The sequence below is a fragment of the Talaromyces stipitatus genome, genomic scaffold, assembly GCF_000003125.1.
Source record: "Talaromyces stipitatus ATCC 10500 scf_1105507295511 genomic scaffold, whole genome shotgun sequence".
Taxonomy (NCBI): domain Eukaryota; kingdom Fungi; phylum Ascomycota; class Eurotiomycetes; order Eurotiales; family Trichocomaceae; genus Talaromyces; species Talaromyces stipitatus.
Genome location: NW_002990119.1, coordinates 387,919 through 410,306, shown reverse-complemented (window position 1 = coordinate 410,306; position 22,388 = coordinate 387,919). Strand labels below are relative to the sequence as shown.

The following is a 22,388-nucleotide window of genomic DNA, read 5'->3' as shown; positions in this document are numbered from 1 at the left end:
AGGCATGTGTCCTCTCCCAGCGCTCTGCAACCTAGTGTACTTTGGTGAGTGTGTGGCAGTTGGCTGCGGCGGAGGTCCCATATGTCATGATGAAGATGTCGTCAATATATCCAAGTACAATCACGTCCGGGCACTCGGCGAGTATCTGCTCAATAAGATCTGCATTAAAGAATAGGAATAGGATTGGTGACAATGGGGAGCCCTGCGGAATGCCTGTATTGACTAGAAATTCCCCCATATTGCCCTCTAGGAGTGTGATTGACGTGCGGCGATTGCTTAGAAAGCTCTCAATCCAGTCAATCAGGTCATCTGGCACCTGGCGCTTTCGTAGGTCGTGTATCAGTCTTATATGATTGACGTTGTCAAAAGCCCCTGCCGCGTCAAGTGCAAGCCCTGAGGCTACTCGTGAGCCCTCTCTCCACGCACTATGGGTCTCTTCTAGTAAGAGATGGATTGCTAGTTCGCATGAGCGGCCGCGACGTCCTCCAATATGTTGCTTTGGTAAAAGATTATATTGCTCCACTAGATAGCTGAGACGTCTGGCTAACACTGATTCTAGTGCTTTGCCAATCGTGCTCAGTAACGCTATTGGGCGGTACGCCTTTGGATCAGAGTAATCAGGCTTTCCAGGCTTGCGAAGGATGACTGTTGTCGACTTTCGGAAATGGTCAGGGCAGTATTATTGACGTAGACATGCATTAAAGAGATTAACGAGATAGGCCTTGATAGTAGGGAGCAGCCTTTGTAGGACCAGATTGGGGATTCCATCTGGCCCTGGTGCTTTGTCGGGCTTCACGTTGGTTACTGCCGTTCGGACTTCGTCTAACGTGATTGGTGGCATCGTATACGGTTTGGGATATCTATATTGTGGCCCAATATCTGACAGATCTGCCTCCGGGGGCTCTGGGTGGAGGACCTCTCGGAATAGGGCTGCTTTCTCCTTTGGGGCTGTGTAACTCGTGTTATTGTAGTGTAACGTTGGGGTAAACGTGGCACGTGGTTTGCCCCTATTGCGGACCCAACGGGCAATTCTCCAGAATCCATCTATTGACTCTATTGCCTGCTCAATTCGTTGGCGATGTAGATCTCGTGCGAGCTCATTGGTGCGCCGTTTCATCTCTTTCCTAGCCTCTGCGTAGTCCTCCCATGCCTGATCTGTATTTATACAACGTGCGTGTCGTCTACACCTAGATACGTGGTGTTTAAGCTTCGCCATCTCTGGGGTGTAGCCCGCTCGTGAGTAGATGCTGATCTGTTTTGTAGGTGTCGCTTGCTCAGCTGCCTGATTGATTGCCTCAACTAGATAGCGGATCGCCTCATTGATCGCCTCATTGTCATTAAGCTCCCTTGGGTGCCAATTGTATATGTCCATCAGTTTAAGGAAGAGGTCCCAATCTGTTGCATTCCACTGCTTGCGAACCAATGGAGGAACACGTATAGCTGTAAGGTCAAATTGAGTGGAGATTGGGACATGATCTGCTCCGTACCACCACTCTGGCTTGGTGTCGCAGCTCACTACCCGGTTGGCTAGATTGTGCGATGCCCACACCAGATCAATTGTAGATTTGGCGTTAACCCTCTCGTACGTGATCGTGCCTGGTGGCAAGAGCTGCTCGAGCCCATGCTCATCCATAAGATTAATTAATTTGGTGGCCTCCTCGTCAACGTGTCGGTACCGCGGGCCCGCCCACAGCGGGTGATGTCGGTTGAAGTCCCCCAATACAATATGCTGCGCCCTAGGTGCCATGGCGGTTTGCAGGGCGCTAATTACAGATTCCTCGTTGCTATTGACTCCTGGATTGTATACATTGTGAATATGGATGGTTCCATGGGCGGCTGTATGAAGTGTCAATGTGCTCAGATCTCTATTATGGTATTGGACCTCCCATGTGGCTGGATCTAGCCCTCTATTGACGTAGAAACAGACTCGTGGGCGTTTCTTGTATTCTTCCTTGGGTGTGGGCTGCAGTAGGATATGGAAGCTGCCCTTGAGCGCTAGTGAGTATGTTGTTAGTGGGTCGGTATGTTTGTTGATGTAGGATTCCTGGATAGCCAGGATATTGTAATTTTGCACCTCGCTCTCACCAAAGAGATGCATCTGGACCTCGTCCCGCGATTTCCAGCAGTTAGCCTGCAGGATTTGTAGTCGATTGGTGTTACGATACATTACTGATTGTTAGCCCAGGTGCTGTCTTCAAGGTTCGTGGTCATTAACGTATCAGCCTCCTGAGCTGGCTCGATTGGATCCTGAGGGGCTTCGTGGATTGATGGCTGGGTAAGTTTATCCTCAGATGAGTCATCGTCTGGGATCGTATGCACACTCTTACTTCGGCGGACAGTCCTAACAGCTTGCACATGTGAAATTTCTAGTGGAGCAATATCTGATTGCAGAACCGGGGTTCCTGGTGGAGGCTTCGTATTCTGACGTGCACGTGTGTTATATGTATATTTGATCTGGGTCTCAGGTCCTGTCTTAGGTTCAGGATTAGGATCTGCATCTATAACTAGATCTTTATCCCACTGCGCTCTCATAGGCTTTTTCGAGGATCTATTGGTAGGGTCACCTGATGTAGGGCTTATCGGCTCGGGCTCAGATCGTTCTGCCACTTGTTTTCGGGCGGCTGCTGCGCTCTTACTTCTTGAGTTGGCAGATCGACGTGTGGTGGCTGTACGAGCCGGTGCGCGAGGACTTCGCTCTGTATTGGCTGCTTCAGCTGGTGTAGGGTCATTTGGTGAGATGGCTCCGGGCTGACTATTGCCAGGTCGTATCACAGGAGTGTGATATTGTGGGCCGTATGTACGTCGTTGATGTGCCTCTGCGAGGCATGTAGCTCGTATCGGGCACTCCCTCGCATACGCAAAGTGTTTCGTATTGAGTCTCTTGGCAGGATCTTTGATATGGACATTTTCTGCGGTGCAATTAGCACATTTAGCGTATTCTTTCTCTTTCGGTGTAGGGCAATCCCCTGTATCATGAGATCCAGCGCAGTACGCGCAGCAGATCTGGCGCTGACAGTGCCTGGCAATATGTTTATACATCTGACACTTGAAGCACTGCTGGAGATTGGCTGCTTTGTCGTATATTGAGACATTGTGCTGTCTTCCCTTAATAATAAGGCCGCGTTGGATTGCAAAATTAGCAATCCTTTCATCATCAAATATGACTACAAGGTGGGCATTTGTGAGCTTCTGTTCCTTGATCTTATACTCGCTTAGAAGCCAGCCCGTGTGTGTGACATTCATAGAGGCTAGAAGCTGCGCGAACACCGGGGCGTTCTCTAAGGTAAGCATGGTTATGAATTGAGGCTGTTTGGGGTTGATATTCGTGTTGACGCCGTGTACGACGACGCCCCATGTACGTTTTCGTATACGTGCTTCGTTTCCGAATGCCCTAATCCAGTCCTTCTTGCGGGTAAGCTGGTCGACGTCGTCCACTGTGCCTAGTAAGAGTATAATATCGCCACTAGGTAGTATACGGGCTGCCGCAATTCGTCGATGTGCGATGGTGGTGTCTTGAGTGCTGCGTATTGCGAGATTTGCCTTCTCCACCACCTTATCCGGGAATCGACGTATCGGGTTGAGGATATTTGGATCGGTATGTTCCAGATAGACCTCTAGGTCCTCCTGGCTTGGATATGGGGTTGATGGCAAGCTTCCTCCACTACTCAATCCCACGCTAGAGACCGTGGGAGGGTTCGAGGGCACCTTACGTCCCCAGGCCTGTACGTACGACTCTGAGCTAGTTGTCACGTGACTGAAGCTTGGAGAATTTTTCGCGGTACGTGTCCCTGGGGATGTTGGGTGGCATATTGCCTCCACCAGGCGGTTCGTGTTGCTTTTGGTCGTAGTAATCTCTCGAGAGGCCTGAGATACCTCTTTCTGCGTCTTTTCCACGTGTAATTCGACCTTCGCGAGCCGCTGCGCTAGTTGCTCATTCGTAGGCGTATTCTTCACCCTTCGAGCCAGGTATAAGAACGCGTCAACCACGGAAGTAGAGAGCTCACGGGGCATGCCAATCTCCAGTGCTTCTTAGTGCTTCTTCAGTGCCTCGAGATCTTTGATGGCTGCAGCTACATATGCGCGTATATCAGGGTCATCTGCAAACCGTGGTTCTGGCCACGGAGTGCCCTTTTTACCTCTTTTCGGGCCCATGCTTCAACCGCGTCGATTGAGCAGGCGAAAGTTGGTAAATATACTGTCAAGGAGGTCTATTTTCACTGAGATTCTTTCCAGCAGTACTTTTTACCTGCGTGGGTGCGTTTTCATAGGTGCGCGAGGTTTTTCGAGGAGCCCGAACTCGTCGCCAGAGTACTGCCGACGAGCGATCGAGAAGTCTTTGAAACGCCTGGGATTGCCTTATATCGATTTATACTATATCCACCCTCTAGACAAGGTGACGCCTATTGAAAAGATAATCCAGGCAATGGTCGAGCCAAAAAAAAATGAAGGTAAAATCAAGCACCTAGGGATCAGTGAGTGCAGTGCCGAGTCGTTGCGTCGAGCTCACGCCGTTCATCCAATTACTGCAATTCAGATCGAATACAGTCTGCTTTGCCGTGAGGTCGAATCACCGCAGATCAGGTTATTGGAGACAGCACGCGAGCTTAAAGTGGCTGTGGTATGCTACTGTCCCCTGGGGAACGCATTTTTGACTGGCAGATATCATACTATCGAGGACGTCAGTGGGCCTGGAGACTCTCGTAGCATCCTACCATGGTTCTACCCAGACAATTTGAAGACAAATTTGGTTATTCTGGACAAGATTACCGAGACGGCAAATGCGAAGGGGATAACTCCATCTCGGCTTGCTCTTGCCTGGTTACTAGCGCAAGGTGACGATATCTTCCCTATTCCCGGGACAACCAGTCCCAAAAGTCTTGATGAGAACTTAGCGAGTATTTCAGTGGACATCGCCATGGAGGAAGAGAAACTTCTTCGAGACTTGGCAAGTTATGTAGTTGGGGAGCGCTTCCAAGCTAAGACAGGGTATTCGTACGGAGATACGCCTCTTTTGAAGAAGGATTAGGTGCTTGTTTAGAATAGATTGGTGAACTGTTCGAACGAGGCAGTAGACAGGGCTTATCAGAACAACACCCAATATTTTTAAATGCATTACTCGATAATTCAGTGTTCTACTAGAGAATTCCAGCTATAGTCACAGACCAGGTTAAGATTGAATATCATTCGAGAAATCGTTGCAGCACTCATTAAGTGCTGTAGTAGCTTGGAGAGTGGTTCCAAGTTCGAAATTCGAATGCTCTGTGTTGCTAAGTGATAAGGCTGTATCAACATTGATGTATTGGACGACTCCAGAGGAAGTTGAGTGAGCAAATCAGATCTTGGGATACTCTCGTTACGTGAGCTTTCGCACGGAGCCAAGTCCGAATACAAATCTCCGTTGCTAGTAATTCGATCGAAGCGTTCCTAAGATTGGGCGCTTTGGCTTTCGTTGATGTTATTGAGACTATACCAAGATAGGGTATAAATAATTCCGAGTATTTGTTCGATATGATAGCTTTGCGGTTCTGGCTCCATGTGAAAGAATAATTGGCACCGAGTGCTGCATTTGCATCAATTTCCAGCAGAGTACGCAACTGTTGAACGCTTTCGACGTAGTAAAAATCATTTTAAAGCGATTAACAAGTCAGTAAACAATATCTATGTCCTGCAGTCTTTGCTGCTCTAAATGATCATGCACAGATACTTGATGTCTGTTGATATGAGCCAGGAGGAACTTCACAGAAGCAATCCATGCTTTGGGATCCAGCCCTCGGTAGGCACTTGCATGATGAACGTTTCTGAAAAATCAAAATTGATTAAGAAGATGGCGACTAGCCAAAAGGGCAGCTAGCTTGTTGTAGGTATAAACAGCGAGGCCATGGAAGTCATCAATCTCTGGTGCCCTTTGGAGCTAATACCCCCGTAACAAAATCGGCTGGTGAAGAAGAAGAGACAGGTAATAGTGGTGCATCTGGACAGTTAATGTTGCTGAGTTTTTCAATATGTCCTTTTGTGTCGCGGAACTGCTCAAATTTGGGATGATCCAAGGTTCGCTTGACAGAATATTGGCTGATTGTTTCAAGTCAGAGTCAATAGCTCTAGTAAGTTCGCACACTAAACGCAAATCCTTGTCTGATGATTGCAGGAGCATATTTCTCTCAATTATGCGTCCGAGAAGAGAAATATGGACCCGTGAAAGCCTCTCGACAGCACTTTTGCCTTCCCGTGAACGTTCATATGCAAAACTAGTATTGAACTGTTGCAAGGCAAGCCAGCATTCGCAGACAGGAACCGATCGGAATAATCGAGTAGGTACCATATCTTTTCTGCGGAAGGATCGTTACCTGCTTTTATAGTACGCAAACCCATAATTTCGGCAATACCTATAGTTCGACGAAGAGTGAGTCATGCGGCTTGATGATTCCGAACGCTAGCGTGATATCCAGACTCAAGCATCAAGGTTTCCAACCCGTCAAAGTTCTCCATTAATTTGTCATGAGAAGTAACATATTTCATGGCAATCTCGACAAATCGTTTTAAAGCATCTTGCACCGGCTCCATCATATTGTTTCTTGTTTCGTAGGATTTGATAGAATATAGCTGCTGCATACGGAGTGCGAGGTTGACAATCTTTGTGCAAAGACTGCAGGGTGAAATGGCGTTTGGAGGTAGTTTGCTTGGGTGAATATCATCTTTGTAACAGCATTCTCAGGCATTATTGAATGCAGATAGTGACTCAAGGAAACGGAGGCATCCAAACTTTGCTGATTAGGGGAAAGAGAAAGAATAAAGGAGGGTGCCGAGAAATTGAAGGTGGAGAAGGTATCGTATGCAGAAGTCCCGCGTGTCAGTATCAACTCGTTCGACAGGAATGCCGTGCGATTGCCAGTATTGCAGCTTTGACTTCGGACACTGCTATTGAGAGAATATTTCATGTTTCGTTTACTCCTCATGATCTGGTTGACCATGACCTCGACGTTGTTGATGCGCTGCTCGATGTCTCCACTCCTAGTATCCTCAACTTCAATGTACTCTTGACTCGTGCAATTCAAATATCGCTGCCGGCATGACTCGCAAACTAAATTACTAGGAATCAAAAAGTCACAGCGGATCTTGCGATTTTTGCATTCCCAACAGCTGAACGTTCCCTTGCGTAATTTTGGCGTTTGAGAATCGCTCCGTTACTGGAAAGTTGAGATCCTGACATTTTTTACTTTTATATCAGACCACATGAACTTCGGCTCACCAGATCCTATAAAAATTGACCTCTTGTTCACCCGGGCAATTTTTGGAGATCCAATACGCCAGACAGAAAAGTGGTGAAGATGGAAAGGACAAAAAGTATGACTGGGGAATATGTTTAGGACAAATTTCGCACTTTACTGTCTTTGGAATTTCCAGTTGAAAGTTTCATCGTGGTAATTTGCAAACTAGAATAAATCACAGATTTAAATTGAACGCACCTCACTGTACCTATGTATCTCTCCCCAATTCAAATGCATCCTACAAGCCTTCTAAACTTAGTTATGAATGAAACGCTGGATCAGTGCTGGCGAAGGCACAGCGTCTTAAATGAATCCAATATCTTAGCTGTTATTATGTATTATGACATCCGAGAAGCAAACATTTCATCGAACTATTCGGTATGTCTCTTGGTCATGTGCCTGAGTTATACCGCTATAACGCGAAGGATAGAAAATAGCATAACCCGGAAGTCAGGTATTCGAAAAGCCTTGAATATGCTGCTCGACGTGAACGAGAATCCTGATATCCACTAATGATTCGTCGAACTTGATTCACGATAGCAACCATTTGGACACCTATCAAATAGTAAAGTTGTCATTCTAGCCAATACACAAAGAGTATGAGGTTGAGAGATTACCTCCAATCTGGTCCGTATTAGGGCCATATTGGCCGATCCAGTCCCAGCAGCCCAATGAATTGTTCCGTTGTGTGCCGTCCCAAGTTCTACGTATGGCATTGTCAACAACCGCTTGAGGAAAGAGAACAATAATGTCGTTCTTATCTAGCAGGCGGGATTACTTAGTAGAGTCGAGATTGGACAACTGGGGCAGGTCAGCTCTTACCAGCCCACATATTATACCCCGTATTGTTGATATATTTGTCACCAATGAAACCATATGCCTGGGTACATCCATGAAGGGCAACATGCAGTTTGCAGATAGTCGAGGAGTCCTCACACGAAGCGGGCATATAGAGATAGGCCGTAGTGTCCATCCCGGGAGCACCGTAAGAACCGGATTGGGCAAATGGGATAACTCTTCCAGACAAGGATCCCGTGTTGCGCGGATTTAGGTCATCATACAACCACTGCAGGACCGCACCAGCGCCATCATAGTTGCAGTTGCTAAGATATGGGGGCTCAGACGTATCGCATGGGTTGTCACCCAAGCCACCGAAATCTGCAGGAAATGTATGGGCCGCATCAGTTGTAGTGACATAGGTAAGTTCCTTGGAATTAGTGAATTGGTCCAGCTGTGCTTTCAATTTCCTCATTACATTTGGACCAATAACTTCATCTGCAGATCCAGTTTGCATGTAAATCCTACGACTCCTCAGGTTGGAGACATGTGCAATTTCAACACCACTCCATGATTTCATGTTGGCTGTTGGAATATCAATGGATGGAGTGTTGTCAAACATGCAGTTGTTGAAAGCCTATCAGAATACGTAGTCAGCTGTTGCCATTTCTGTGATATCGTATTGACTTATTACGTTCTGGTTACGCGCACAATCGTAAGGACCACCAGCAAATACGCCGAAACCAACATTGAAGACATCGGAATAAGCAACACCAAGTTGTACGGTCATGAAGCCACCGCTTGAAAAGCCGGATATTGAAACCGAGCTAGGATCAACATTGTAGGCACCTAGGACACCTTGTGCTAAAGCCGAAGTCATTGCCACGGCAAAGCAGCTGAATAGATAAAGAAGACCGACCATGTTGTGTCGCGTCGCTCATAAAATCCGTTCACGTTGTGGTAGTTGAAGAAGGTAAAAGAGGAGGCTCGACGCGGAGTGGCTTCTGCCTTGCATTAGCGATGGTGATCCTTTCATGGAGCTCCTGAGCCAATGGTAGAGCGGCCTATGTTACACCTACGTTTGTTTATAGATACGTTTCTTGCCGTGACTCTATAAAACTGGTGGAATGGAGGTGAATTTCTTGTCTTCCCATGAGAAACTGTTTGAAATACAAATTCATACTGGTCCTTGGATTATAACTGTATAGGCATGGATGAGAGGTATTCCGTTGAAGGGGAGGGGCCCTCTGGAAGGAATATATGTAATGTTGGTTTAATTATGTCTTGATAACACGAAGTAGGGCTGTTACGAATATTCGTATTTGCGAATATTCGCTGCGAATAATTATTCGCAAAGGTCATGTCTGCGAATATTCGCAATTCGCAAATTATTTTTTGGCTCTTCCTTAGAAAGTCTACTACAGAGTAACGCAAGAGTAAGTTATATCTGTTCTGAGTTAATCAATAATCATCTACTGCTTAACGATATACATCATCTAACAGCATTAGCATCCTCATAGTTTCTCCCTTCATAGAGTATCTCTGTACGCCAAGTATATCTCTTCTTGAGTTAAATAACCTCTCAACTGATACTTCAGAGGCTGGGATTGCTAAGTAATCTCTAGCAGCAGCAGCCATCCGAGGATAATCCTTCCTATGGACTCTCCACCATTCGAATAGCCAATTCGGATCTTCCATGTCAATGGCATCAACCCAGATATTGTCGAAATACCTATCAATATCAGAAGATTGAGGCTTGTCCTGAGGCTGTAGCCTTCGCAACATCCGGCTGCCCACTTTCTGCTTCTTATAGCTGTGATCTGGGGGCTCCACTATAGTACGCTAATCTATAGTATCAGGATAATTTTCATGAAGGTTGCCATGGAGGACTTGGAGAATCTTCCTGCCAGTTTCCTCGTTGTCCAATTCATATAGGAGAAGATCTCCCTTTACACGAGGATCTAGGATCAAGGCAGTATAATACGTGTTAGAGATATCCATTAAAGTATAGTATTTCATATACTTCTTAATACTCTCTCTGACAGCGCTTGCGACATCCTCCTCAATATCTGCAAAATCTTCTTTGCGCTCAGCAGCATCATGCAATAAATCATAGAGCTCATAGTATATTGGAACTATGAGACTAATCTGTGGTTTTCTTTCTAAGATAAACAAGGTAAACTCATTGAACTTGGAGAGCACAGTGTGAATTTGGGAGAGTCGAGTCCAATCTTTCTGTGAGAAGGGAGGGAAATCTATCTCATAGTGAATGAATTTCTCAAGCTGTGTCCTTGACTTTAAAGTATTAGTTCCATATTATGCGAGTGTGTGAAGCTAGTAGCTTACCTTCAAAGCGTCACTTAGCATTCTAAAAGTAGAATTCCATCGCGTATCAACATCATACTTAATAAATTTATTAGATAAATTCATGCGCTTATAACTACTATTCCATATCTGCCTTCGTTGAGAACTTCTGTGGATCCAGAGAGCTAGGATACAAAGTTTTGCAAGTGGCTCAAGTGTATAGTATGAATAATATCTTCCTTCATCAAGGGTATTATAGAAAGAAGTAGTTTCTTCTATATTGCCAGACTTGAGAGCAGAAAGGATGTCTTTTACAATAAGGTTGATAATGTGTGCTAAACACCGTACATAACTTCCTAGACCACAAAATAAAGGACTAGCCCCTAACTTCTGCAAGTTTTAGAATAATTGTAAAACTATCCGCTCATTATTACTAGTGTTGTCACTAGTAATTGAAAGCAATTTATGCTTAAGATTTAGTTTAACAAGTAAAGCTTCAACAGCTGCAGCCAAGTTCTCACCACTATATGGTCTATGGAGCTCGGTAAACTCCAGGACTCTCTCTTAATATTTAAATTCTTCTGTGAGCTAATGGCCAATAATACTAAGGATTGGAAGGTGATTCTTGCTGGTCCAGACATCAAGGGATAGAGTAATTGTTTTTGCACGTCACTGCAAGCTCTTCTTTTAGTTTGACACATTGTAAGTCAAAGTCCTCCAAAAGACGCTGTCGAAGTGTGTGACGAGAGGTAAATGGAAGTAAAACTCCTGGTATATCCTTGAACATTTGTTGGAAGGCTAGTAATTCAATGACTGTAAAGGGCTGCTTGCTACTAACTACCTAGCAACAAAGATTCCTTTTAAGAAGTTCTTGAACTGTGAGTATGCCTCTACTACCCCAAAGTCCAAGGATAGTAGACTTTGGTATAACAATAACTGGCTGAGAGGTATTAGGTGGTAGAATTCCATGCTTCTCCTTCAAATGAAGTCTTATATTGGTGGTAGAGGTCTGTCTTTTTGAGTCTGTTGTAAACCAGTTATATTGCTTCCCAGTATCTTTGCTGATAATACTACAGTATATTTCTTGGTCTATGAGCCGCCTTTTTTTGTTCCTATTCTCAATCCATGCATTAGGGAACTCTTTTGTATAAAAATAGCCCCATAACCATTCATTTTTTGTGGATTCACATGGGAGATTTGGGAACTTGCGGTATTAGTTGGAAGCTGAGATACTGAGTCTGTAGGCAAAACTTCATCATCTAAAGATTTGATAGAAGAATCGAGGCGAGTACTGACTGCTGATTGAGTCGGATCAGGGTTTTGAGATGGAAATGATGAGCCTGTTCCTGGACCTTGGGCAGTTGGACTCCTAGATAGCCTAGATGTCAAGTCTTCAGGAGGTTCATCGCTCTGATAGCCATCGTTTAGAGCGAGGTAGTTCAGACGATTTCCACGAGTCTGCATCACCAGCGGAAAAGATCAAGATCTGTAGGCAAATATATGGAAGGGAAAATAGTAGAGGTATTTTCAGCGAGAAGTCTGTAAGATGCCAGGGGCCTGTCAATATGAAGCAGGATTAATCATATTGGTACTATGTAGCGCGAATACCAAGCATAAGAAGAGAAGGGAAGAGTAAGAGACGAAGCTATCTTTAGCTGTTTGATCTCCTTTGTGTGTCACATAATTGCTGCACGTGATATATTGCGAATAATTATTCGTATTCGCAGTTTATTTGGCGAATAATTATTCGCGCAATGAAGACTTGCGAATAAAAAGAGCGAATATTATTCGCAATGTTTGTGAATTGCGAATGCGAATAACGAATATTGCTGATTACTGCGAATATTCGTATTCGCAACAGCCCTAACACGAAGCACAGGATTACGCAGTAAGGCTATTCCAAAAGAGTCCATGAGCCTGATAATATTAATGTTATTCTAATATTATGACCGGTTCCTAAAGGGAATATCCCCAGGGTAGGTGAAACGGAATAACTAATATTCCGGTGCTGATACTAACACCTGGGGATTCCCATACACACATGTAACGAGCTTTAAAAAAGTGGGATGCCCTCACAGCAAGAATTCCATTCTTGTGACTATAATGCAAAGCTCGAAATTTGAATCTCGTGTAATACGATAGGCGTATCAACGTACGGTCGTCGAGCGGACTATAACGTCTTCTGCCATTTCTGAACTCGTTCTTTCATACCTTGCTCCACTGGTCCAGCAGAAGCGACGTTCTCGGGATAGTCCTTTGATAATTCATTTCGTCGCAGTCGAATCCTTTCTCTATTTGCTCCAAATTTGGGGTCGCTCCCCGTCTTTCCACTCCGTCCATCACTTCACTTAATACCGGCTTGCCAAATAATTCGTAGATCGGGATGACTCCAGACCACACGTCCATCTTCTGCCAATTTGGAGACTACGCCCAAACAACTGAGGGATCAAAATCGCCGACGTCATGTGCCCGAATTTTGGAGCTTCCAGTTCGTATCTTCACCTCTATGACTTGTACGCTTTTCATTTCTTTTGCAACTCGATTAGTTGACTCCCATCTGCCCGGCTACATGTGGTTTGTCAAAAGACACATTGCCCAACGCTTTTTCTGTATTTCCGTATTGGGAACAAGACTTGCAGCACCGTGTAGTACAGCCGACCGATAATTAAGCGAGTGTCTATTCGGTGTTAGGAAAAGAACAATACTATCCACTGGTTATGAGAAGAAGTATTCTTAGTTAGCGGAGATATGAAAATTTCCATTGTAAATATGCCTTGATTGGCCCGTTCATGATCAGTTTCTTGCTTTCATTTTCAACCTGTTCGTCCGTCAAACCATTGTAGTCGGTGTTCAAATCATATCTTCCCAGTACGCATGTCATAGGCAGATCGACTGGAGTGTCTTCGCCCTCTTCGTCCGTGATGTTGAATGCGACACGAGAAACTAGAGCCGAATCTGTGATTGAGTGTACTGTGCTATAGTCATAGTATCCTGCGATACACTATTAGAATTTAAGTTGCTTTGATGTAGGTTGTGGAATGGATAATCACCAAGGCGTCCATACCTCGCTATTTGTGGATTCTAATAGTATTGATTCTTTCTTGTGCATACCCTTCACTACTTGGGTTCTACTCGAATGGACATGACATAAGGATATACTAGGAGTTTTACTTCTATTTATCTCTCGTCACACACTTTGATAGTGTCTTTTAGAAGACTTTAATTTACAACATGTTAAACTAAAAGAAGAGATTACGGCAATATATAAAATAATTGCCCTGTCCCTTAATGTATGGATTAGCAAGATTCACTTTTCAATCCTTAGTATTATTAGCCATTAGCTCACAGAAGAATTTAAATATTGCGAGAAAATCCAACAGTTCACAGAGCTCCACAGACCATATAGTGGGTGAGAACTTAGCTACAGCTATTGAAGCTTTAATTATTAAACTAAACCTTAAGCACAAATTGCTTTCAATCACTACGATAATGCTAGAAATATAGAAGAAGCTACTTCTTTCTGTAATGAAGAAAAACATCACTTATACTATATACTTGAGCTACTTGCAAAACTTCGTATTCTAGCTCTCTAAATCCATAGAAGACTTCAATGCAGGTAGATATGGAATAGTAGTTGCAAGCGTATAAATCTATCTGATAAATTCATTACATATGACATTGATATATGATAGAATTTTCAATAGCCCTAGTGAACGTAGTAAACTAGTAGAGCGTAAGCTCTGCTAATGAACAATATAGCCTTCTTCCCATTGCTTCCATATTCCACCTCTGAGGGTATTACAGTACTCTTCTTGAGGTCCCATTCCGTACGTCTATGGCATGTTACAAGTGAAGATGATTAGTTGTGTATGAGATAGTATGTTCGTATGCTATATCCCAAAGAAGCTTTCTTCTATGACATGTATCATATCGGTACATTCTTTTCTCAGTTCTTATCATCCGCTGAACTCCACAGGAACAGTGGCCGCTCTTTCAATGTCTTCACGTCCGTAATGCCACCACTCCACATTGGGCCTTGCTCAGCAGACATATTAACTAGCTTCTGCGCCAGTGGAAGATGCTTTTCTTCATAAGCCTGTGAAGCCTGGACCAGGGCGTCTGCAATCTGTTCATTTGGAGCATCTTCAGGAAGCGAACCAGACCGAATAAGAGGATTCCATTCCTCATGCAAGAACGTTGTGCAGCCGATGAAGCCACACGACATAGATCCTGCCATATGCGGAGTCATTGCATTTGCTGCATCGCCAAACAGAGTCATACAAAGCTCTGGGTTGACCAGTGTTTCAAGCTTCTGTATGTGAGTGATGTTAAGCCTCTGGCAGCCACCGTGGGTGTCACTGTGTACGAGCTTAGCTTGTCAGTGACATTTCTCTGGTTATATGATGTCTTACTATTAGAGATCAACTTCTTCTGCTTACCTTAAGCAAAGTATCTATTTTGGAACCCCGGCCAGGATAGTAGCTGAGTAGCTGTTCCAGAGTCACCTTTTCATCGCGCCTGAAACGCTTTTCCTCAGGCTCCACGCAGAATGCTGCTATGTTCACAAATTTGCCGTGCTCGATTGGGAAAATAAGCACATGCCATCCTTTGACCCCTATGAAACAGTAGGTCTCTTTTGAAAACGCTTCTCCAACCAGTTCTGTCACTCTGCCGGCGTCCACCTTGCCCCGGTAGGCCAGCATGCCGGTGTAACTAGGTGGCCGATAGACCTCACCTTGCACAAGTTTGCGGCAGAATGAATTCACGCCGTCAGCTGCCCATACCGCGTTCGCTTTATCCGTAGAGCCATCCTCGAAAACCAGTTCTAATTGCTGTGGGCCAGTCTTGCGTACGTCAACTAGACGTTTACCGTACTGGATCTCATCTTTACTCATACCTCCTGGTAGACTATCATCCAGAAGATGCATAAGCTCCTCCCGGCCCAATCTACCAAACACTTTGCCTTCAGGCATGTCCACATTAGCGATCAATCGGTCTTCCTCGCCGCTGTGCCACCATCGCATCCAGATAATATCCTTAAAGGACTCTTCGTAGAACCGCTGACCAAACTCGGGGTTAAGCACTTTGGCTGCACGAAAAGTCTGCGGCCCAATTCCGTATCCAAATGATGGACGTAATGGCAGCGTATCTGCCTCGTACTGGGTGAGTTCGATGCGCGGATGTGGCTCTGCAGAGCACGCAAGTAATTTTCCAATTGGGCCTGAGCCGATGATGGCAATGCGAAATTTGTCAGATGCCATATTTTATATGTAGAATGAAGTTGTGTACTGTCTGTCGTAACAGGATGTTTACAACAGCACCTGTTTGGAATTCAGAGCAGCTCTGCGTATTCTATAGTTTTCCGATCATCCAGTACCCAGGTAACTGATTATAATACACATTTTAAGTCTACCCTTGTTCGGGTTGTATACATATCACAGCGCTACATACGTGTAGTACATGTCAATGTTTCCACATTTAACGGTTCGTGTAAGCACACTTAAGAAACTACATGGTAATGGTAGTTCAAATAGCATTATCCAATATTTTTGATGTACAAAATAACATATACGTATAAGGCTTCGTGTGGAAGCGATCCTGCCTAATTGACACCAGTTACTTCACAGCTTCCCTAGTCATAGCTAGATTGATACCGAAAATATCACATTGCTAACTACCGAGAATATTGTATCGAGACCGCATCCAGGAAGGTCTCTAGACCACATATTCCGTAATTAAGGAATGCATCAAAAATTTTTCATTCCGCTCCTCACGTCCCTCAGAGCGCCATTGTTCTATCGTTATTTTCGGATTCTTCATTCAATCACATGCGAAAGGGGTTTGATCAGAAACAGCAAGACATTGGCTGCAATGTAGCTTTTACAAGAATTGCATCTAATTTGCAGCGGTCCAGACACACATTCTGGACTTACCATAACGTACGTACAATGCACTAAATATTTCGTAGTCCACAAATCCCTGTTTCTCCACAAGTGGAGCACATCCTCTCACTCGTAAGTTCTGTCCACCTCTCCGTAACTGTTGTGTTATGTCGTTCGTTGCATCGCTTAGTGTAATCCACCATTTGATCTCGAACAGTCAAATGCGATCGTTCTCCGTCCAGAAGAAGACAGTCAACCGCGTCCAGAGTAGAGTTCCCTGTGTATAAGGTTACCGGAGACTCGCCGACCGCGGGGTTGTGGACATTGATCGAGCGATCCCGGTGGAGTTGGATGCTCCGTAGAAAAGACACATGAATTGGGACAGCACTACGGAGTAAATTCGCTAATTACGCACTGTGCCGCACTAATCCTTAGTTATACTAGCCTAATACAAGCTGACTAGGGTCTAGCTGCGAGTAAGAGACTCTGAGGTTGTTGGCCCCGCCCTTAAAAGTAAGCGAGCTTCGTAGGATGATACGTACTACATCCGGGAAGACAGAGAGACGATGTACTCCGTAAGTTATCCTGAAATTTACCATCTCCGTACGTGGTTGGCTGGCGACTATTGGACAGCCGTTGGTAACCGACTTCTAAGTACTCGCTAATTGGGATATCAGGAGACCTAACCCTAGAGGCTTTGAAAATTCTCCAACACAACCATTTGCAATACAAAGACATTCGTATCTCCTGCTTCAGTAATTAAAGAAGATAAGACCACGGAAAATCCAGCCTGCCCAGCTCTAATCCCAAACCAAAGAAAACCACATGGCTACTGAAACCTCATCCCCCATACTCATCGTCGGTGCTGGGATCAGCGGCCTATCGTTGGCCCAGTACCTACGAAAGTCTGGTATCCCTTTTCGGATCTTCGATCGAGATGCCTCTATTGTGTCTCGCACAGGTGGCTGGGGTCTCACATTTCACTGGGGTCTACCAGCGCTCAAGGAACTATTGCCTGACGAACTGTATGAGCGGCTCAGAGAGTGCAATGTGAATCCCAACGCGCAGGATGCAGGAAAATATCGGTTCCTGGATCTCAAAACTGGCGAATCCCTGCATGCTGCTACATTTCCGAAAACCGGTCGCTTACGTGTTATTCGGTCCAAGCTCCGGACTCTGTTGGCTACTGGTATTGATATTGAGGTAAGTCAGCAAATATTACCTCAAAATCACTTCTGTAATCTTCGGATACATATTAAACTATTATTTCTGAGCCAGTGGTCAAAAAAATGCGTGGATATTTCCGATAACCAAGACGGTGTTAGTATCTCTTTTGAAGACGGCACGACTGCAAATGGCTGGCTGTTAGTGGCGAGCGATGGCGCCAACTCTCGTATTCGCCAATGTCTACATCCGTCGGCTTTTGAAAACAATCCTGTGCCAGTACGTCTTCTTGGTGTAACGGTTTCCTATACACCTGAGGAAGTGGCCTCCGCTCTGGCCATCGACCCATATTTCTTTCAGGGCACGCATTCAGATTCCAATATCTACCTCTTCTTTAGCTGTAAGTTTGTTGTTACTACACCCCAGGGTAATTGGACTTTTTTACTAATCGACCAATCGCAGTTTTGAACTCTCCATACAACACAGGGAATGATACCGGCAATTATATTTGCCAGGTCATTATTTCATGGGCCGAGAGTAAAAGCATCACTACCCCGGAAAGCAATCAGGAGCGTATTGCCTTAATAAAGAGGATTACATCCGACTGGGAGCCGCATCTACGAAGCCTTATAGAAATCATCCCAGACGATGCAGAAGCAACAACAATCCATCTTGCCGATTGGTTTCCAACCACGAACCGCGAGCATGAACGTGTCATCCTCATGGGCGATGCGGCTCATACTATGACCATGTGTGAGTTGATATGAGAAATCACCTTTGTCAATGACTTCTCTTTAACTAAAATGTTCTTATATAGTTCGTGGCGAAGGTGGAAATAACGCCACTACTGATGCATATGATTTCGTCAAGAGGATCGGTCCCTTGATAGAAGAGAAAAATCAGCATCGGGAAGTACCATGGGAAAAGTTCAAGCAGGCTCTAGATGAATACGATCGAGATGTGTTGACGCGAGGCCGACTCTGTGTGATAAATGCTCGACAAGCCTGCCTCGATGCCCATGACTTCTCGTTAGTGACCGAGGACAGTCCGTTGGTTTCACGCAGAGGTAAATAGAGATTTGATGTTAGAGTGACCCCGAGACCCATTAGGTCCATAGAAAACAGCGATAATTTGGCTCTGCAGTACTGAATCGCTGTTGAATCCTAGATCTCATTATAAATTAGAATACTACTGAATCGTGGTCATGCAATACAACTCTGGTGCATCCTGTAATTGGCTACTTAACGCCCCAAGCTCCATTGTTACACAATTTACTATGTAGTAGTACAATCCGATTGCGAAAAATTCACTGAAAGGGGTATGGTTGGTGGAAATAAGTAGATGCAAGTCGCTCATTGGATTGAAATGTAGATTTTAAGCACGCTTTTCAATTCCTAGTATGTACTTTTAATACTTCCAAGGTTGGTATCTAACCAATAATGGACGCACCATAGATATGCGCGACATCCTCTATGTCAATGTCGAATACGTTAGAGTCTGCAACATATTTCTAATCCCTGCGGCTTTTTCTTCTGTTTTCCGATCCTTGTAAAAACACGTGGAAAACCGGTCTCTGAGTAGTGAGAATGACTTACATACATACCATTTAGGGAGTACCTACTCTAGAAAGACCGAGGACAGGTGGTGGTCTGACTGGGAGATAATTGGGCATGGTACGGAGTATATTTTGGGAGGAGGCCAGACGTCGTCCTCTTCCCAACCTGACCCGGAAGTCGGTTCCTACACGGCTTGTTATCTTTTGAGTATTGACTTTATGGCCTAAAAGACATGCTGAATGTACTAATAACTATTGGAACCTCGTACCATGTCTTTGTGCTTTGAATCATGACCCAAATTAGGGTTTAATTGACATCGGGATTCGGTATATTATCCTGAACGTGAATGATGCATTCAAGCTTAGATACGTAGCCAGTGGTATAAAGTTTCTACGAAAGATTTTTTGGTCTGTCCCAACCGTTGGTATATTTACTAGTAATAACACTAAACTCCTAGCCCTAATGTACAAAAATAATCCGGATATCCTACTCAACGGTTAGCAAATCAATTCGGCCACAAACACATAGAAGCACATACCGACGACTAAAGGAAGCATTCATTTGGCTAATAACTCTAATTTCTGTAATCTTTTATCGTTTTATCCTCGTCCACGACAACCTTATATTCTGTTGTCCGTATAATCTCCCGCGGACCGGGTTCATCGCCAGCGCCTAAGATAAGCTCTTCACTTGGAGTACGTATCACGGCTCGTTTGGATATTGTGGAGGTAGGATCGTGGTTCACGCTGGACTTCACACTATTCTTCCCGTAGCTTTTCATTATGTAGTTCTCGGTGGTATGGATAGTATGTGATCGACTGCCGTATCCGATACGATATCCGAAGTCGGACACCCAGCGTCTGAAGAGGGGGGCCAGGTATGGTACTGAGGTAATGATATTCTGGCAAATCAAAAGATGTTAGTTCATCAATGGATGTAGGAGAATTTAGGGTAACGGGCTCTCTTACACCAACATTGAATTCAATCGTTCCCCAAAGCACGAGCATTGTTGAATTTCCATCTCCATACGCAATGACTCTAATCTGTGTCAATCTCAGAATAGAACAGATTGTTGTGAAAAGTCCAAGCGAGAAAAGAGCAATGATACCCGCTCTCTGCGCTGGCCGAACTTTAAGATCCAGAAGCATCGGAATGGGAACAAGGATGGTTGTGATATCGCAGCCAATCGAAAACCCAGCCATACCATAATTCGTAGGTCCGAAGGGCAGACAGTGTCCTGCTTCTGTTGGCGTCCATGATTTACTGACCTAGTTACATGCCTGTATGAGTATAGGAAGACTGTATACGGATACGGGAATGACGAGTCGAACCTACCGGATGGCAGTTGAGAATGAGAACCAAGGTCCAGGCGAGATGGCCAAGTGTTGATATGGCGGCAATGGCAATGATAATACTTCTGTAAAATTTTTTCGATGTACCGGATAGCAACCGCAAATAACTCACACAAAGTGCTAGCTTGAAAAGTCCGATGCCGAATTGGTAAAATGGACGACCAGCGAAGTTCACCTATATCAGCCCATTAATATCTCCAGTTCTGTCATGTGTGCTTACGCACATTTATTCGTACCTTTGTGTAAGTGCTCAGATTTTGCCGGGGACGAACGCTGAGAGGTAAACCTAGGCCGTATCTCGTCTCTGTGCCGATTGTTAGTACAGCCAGCAGGTTCTCTGGGGTTAATGATCTACTTCACGTACGGACAATGCAAAGTGTGCTGTATACTATACTGAATAACTAAAAGATAGTCAGCGTACAGTACTGAAGAATTTGATCCAGTGGTAACTTACCATTGCAACGGCCATAATATAATCATCAGGGCCTGTTCGGTGCTGCTGCCATCGTACAGCGATACGAGTCGAGACCGTCAATGCCATCAGTAATGTTAGGATAATGCATACAGCAATGATGGCTGGATACTTCGACATGGACTCAACCTCCGGGGAGGCATTGTATACCCAGCCCATCTTGATGGTCGATCAAGGGACTCACAGACCACGAAATCGAGATCAGATTGCTTCTAGAAAATGAGGTGAAGGAGGAATGGAGCTGGGATACGTATTATACTGTATGTCTATCCTTTCCCTGTTTGTGCTGATCGGATCTTGTCCTAATTATCAGGATGCTGTGCATGGTACATACGTTCGCCCCTAATCCGCATCCACTTTCAACAAAGTACAACCGAAGCAAGTCAGCAGTCAACGAATCAGAAACATAAATACTATGTATGATGAAATTTTGTTACAAAAATTTCCAAGTACAAAAACAGCCCCCTTCAACCGCTCCACTCGGTTTGCAGAACCAGAATTTGTGTTAGAAATCAGCAGAGAAGCTAATCTGGAACCCATGCAAGTCAAGGCACGCAGTACGTTTTCCACCCCGAACCTCATGCTAATTAGTTCACATCAGTATAATAACATCTTTTGGCTCATCTCAACAACTCTTGGAATCAATGGACACCAGCTTCTTTCCTGAGTTCTTGACAAATCCTCTTCGTTGGACGCCGAGCCTTGTAGCAATATGTAGCCCAATACACAGGAACAGTAGCCGGTCGCCGAGATAGAATCCAAAAGAATGGGACGAAGTATCGTATGTTACCAACCTACTTGTCCATCGAGGTCATTGTGAATACGCCCGTCTTTCATATCAGCCAGTCACAACAGCCCGAAGACCACTTCGACAAATCGCAAGGTTCTATTGAATGATCTGTAACTTAGCCCAGAGCAACCACTACAGAGACCCGCTTAAGTACAAATCACGTCTTTCCCTTTTTGTCAATACGTAGCTTCTTGCTACTTTCGGCTAAACTGCATTCGGGGTTTGAATGAAGGGATGCTCGATTTACGTAGTATTTTCCAGCCTTCCGAGACCTTTCGTTTCCTTTTCTCTTTTGGGGTACTATTTCTTTTTCCAGAACTCAAACTAATTGTACCCTAAGCCACACTATGGAGTACAACAGCAGGATTTGTTTTCCTTCTCAATTCCTGCTATGTCACTGCACCAAATTTTGCAAAAGATCAATTTGTAAATTGCACGTGTAAGGGTAAAGACATGTTTTGATGAGCATATAGCAACTATTGACCATATTCTTAACCAACAACTGCCTTAACTACATCTCGTACAGACTTTGCACTTTGTTAGCGTTTTCAGGGTCCTACTGGACGAGCCTTATAGGGGTCCTGGCCCCCATTTGGCTCATACATATTTTAGTTTGAACCATTAACTGTATTGGGCCTCGGCGATCAAGCCACGACGTGTCCCGTGCTTTTCTACTACGTACTCCGGAACTCCCCCGAAGTTTACGCGACAAGCTCAAAGGGAAATGAATTCAATATCCAATGACAGACGATGCCATAACTAACGTTGGCGCTAGTAATGGATAACTATCACGTACGGTGGGGAGGTGATGGAAATACACTAATAC

At 44.6% G+C, this 22,388-nt stretch overlaps 10 protein-coding genes across 10 annotated transcripts, besides 2 other annotated features; 2 read left to right on the top strand and 8 right to left on the bottom strand.

Annotated features, from left to right (window-relative positions):
* Positions 1-1,936: part of a mobile genetic element that runs on past the window's edge.
* Positions 32-2,098, bottom strand: TSTA_098640 (reverse transcriptase, putative; the record flags this gene model as incomplete). Its single annotated transcript, XM_002485800.1, has 3 exons — positions 32-655; positions 713-1,150; positions 1,196-2,098. The coding sequence occupies 3 exons, from the start codon at positions 2,096-2,098 to the stop codon at positions 32-34; spliced, it is 1,965 nt and encodes a 654-aa protein (XP_002485845.1).
* A 68-nt stretch (positions 2,099-2,166) lies between these two features.
* On the bottom strand, positions 2,167-4,011 carry TSTA_098630 (uncharacterized protein; the record flags this gene model as incomplete). Its single annotated transcript, XM_002485799.1, has 2 exons — positions 2,167-3,955; positions 3,977-4,011. The coding sequence occupies 2 exons, from the start codon at positions 4,009-4,011 to the stop codon at positions 2,167-2,169; spliced, it is 1,824 nt and encodes a 607-aa protein (XP_002485844.1).
* A 49-nt stretch (positions 4,012-4,060) lies between these two features.
* On the top strand, positions 4,061-5,026 carry TSTA_098620 (oxidoreductase, putative; the record flags this gene model as incomplete). Its single annotated transcript, XM_002485798.1, has 2 exons — positions 4,061-4,182; positions 4,204-5,026. 2 exons carry the CDS (start codon positions 4,061-4,063, stop codon positions 5,024-5,026), a joined length of 945 nt encoding a protein of 314 aa, XP_002485843.1.
* A 618-nt stretch (positions 5,027-5,644) lies between these two features.
* TSTA_098610 (uncharacterized protein) lies at positions 5,645-6,968 on the bottom strand (the record flags this gene model as incomplete). The annotated part of the gene is made up of 4 exons (XM_002485797.1): positions 5,645-5,798; positions 5,919-6,326; positions 6,470-6,555; positions 6,612-6,968. 4 exons carry the CDS (start codon positions 6,966-6,968, stop codon positions 5,645-5,647), a joined length of 1,005 nt encoding a protein of 334 aa, XP_002485842.1.
* Positions 6,969-8,076: 1,108 nt separating this feature from the next.
* Positions 8,077-8,964, bottom strand: TSTA_098600 (uncharacterized protein; the record flags this gene model as incomplete). The annotated part of the gene is made up of 2 exons (XM_002485796.1): positions 8,077-8,679; positions 8,737-8,964. 2 exons carry the CDS (start codon positions 8,962-8,964, stop codon positions 8,077-8,079), a joined length of 831 nt encoding a protein of 276 aa, XP_002485841.1.
* A 569-nt stretch (positions 8,965-9,533) lies between these two features.
* Positions 9,534-11,033: a mobile genetic element.
* On the bottom strand, positions 9,885-10,472 carry TSTA_098590 (uncharacterized protein; the record flags this gene model as incomplete). Its single annotated transcript, XM_002485795.1, has 2 exons — positions 9,885-10,337; positions 10,389-10,472. The coding sequence occupies 2 exons, from the start codon at positions 10,470-10,472 to the stop codon at positions 9,885-9,887; spliced, it is 537 nt and encodes a 178-aa protein (XP_002485840.1).
* A 2,050-nt stretch (positions 11,034-13,083) lies between the features above and the next one.
* Positions 13,084-13,455, bottom strand: TSTA_098580 (uncharacterized protein; the record flags this gene model as incomplete). Its single annotated transcript, XM_002485794.1, has 2 exons — positions 13,084-13,347; positions 13,411-13,455. 2 exons carry the CDS (start codon positions 13,453-13,455, stop codon positions 13,084-13,086), a joined length of 309 nt encoding a protein of 102 aa, XP_002485839.1.
* Positions 13,456-14,182: 727 nt separating this feature from the next.
* Positions 14,183-15,659, bottom strand: TSTA_098570 (salicylate hydroxylase, putative). Its single transcript, XM_002485793.1, has 2 exons — positions 14,786-15,659; positions 14,183-14,715 (listed from the first exon to the last, which is right to left on the bottom strand). The coding sequence occupies exons 1-2, from the start codon at positions 15,605-15,607 to the stop codon at positions 14,293-14,295; spliced, it is 1,245 nt and encodes a 414-aa protein (XP_002485838.1). The 5' UTR covers positions 15,608-15,659; the 3' UTR covers positions 14,183-14,292.
* Positions 15,660-16,775: 1,116 nt separating this feature from the next.
* Positions 16,776-18,621, top strand: TSTA_098560 (FAD binding domain protein). Its single transcript, XM_002485792.1, has 5 exons — positions 16,776-16,803; positions 16,906-17,431; positions 17,507-17,792; positions 17,855-18,145; positions 18,210-18,621. The coding sequence occupies exons 2-5, from the start codon at positions 17,054-17,056 to the stop codon at positions 18,464-18,466; spliced, it is 1,212 nt and encodes a 403-aa protein (XP_002485837.1). The 5' UTR covers positions 16,776-16,803; positions 16,906-17,053; the 3' UTR covers positions 18,467-18,621.
* A 733-nt stretch (positions 18,622-19,354) lies between these two features.
* On the bottom strand, positions 19,355-20,986 carry TSTA_098550 (uncharacterized protein). Its single transcript, XM_002485791.1, has 7 exons — positions 20,755-20,986; positions 20,665-20,701; positions 20,537-20,604; positions 20,284-20,475; positions 19,917-20,216; positions 19,487-19,849; positions 19,355-19,434 (listed from the first exon to the last, which is right to left on the bottom strand). Exons 1-6 carry the CDS (start codon positions 20,929-20,931, stop codon positions 19,523-19,525), a joined length of 1,101 nt encoding a protein of 366 aa, XP_002485836.1. The 5' UTR covers positions 20,932-20,986; the 3' UTR covers positions 19,355-19,434; positions 19,487-19,522.
* Positions 20,987-22,388: the final 1,402 nt, after the last annotated feature.

Coding starts and splice junctions, on each gene's coding strand:
- TSTA_098550 (XM_002485791.1), bottom strand. CDS start 20,931: ATGGGCTGGGTATACAATGCCTCCCCGGAGGTTGAGTCCATGTCGAAG. Junction 20,605..20,664: donor CAGCACACTTTGCATTGTCC/GTACGTGAAGTA, acceptor CAATCGGCACAG/AGACGAGATACGGCCTAGGT. Junction 20,217..20,283: donor TCATTCTCAACTGCCATCCG/GTAGGTTCGACT, acceptor GCATGTAACTAG/GTCAGTAAATCATGGACGCC.
- TSTA_098570 (XM_002485793.1), bottom strand. CDS start 15,607: ATGGCATCTGACAAATTTCGCATTGCCATCATCGGCTCAGGCCCAATT. Junction 14,716..14,785: donor AAATAGATACTTTGCTTAAG/GTAAGCAGAAGA, acceptor TGACAAGCTAAG/CTCGTACACAGTGACACCCA.
- TSTA_098560 (XM_002485792.1), top strand. CDS start 17,054: ATGGCTACTGAAACCTCATCCCCCATACTCATCGTCGGTGCTGGGATC. Junction 17,432..17,506: donor CTACTGGTATTGATATTGAG/GTAAGTCAGCAA, acceptor TTTCTGAGCCAG/TGGTCAAAAAAATGCGTGGA. Junction 17,793..17,854: donor TATCTACCTCTTCTTTAGCT/GTAAGTTTGTTG, acceptor GACCAATCGCAG/TTTTGAACTCTCCATACAAC.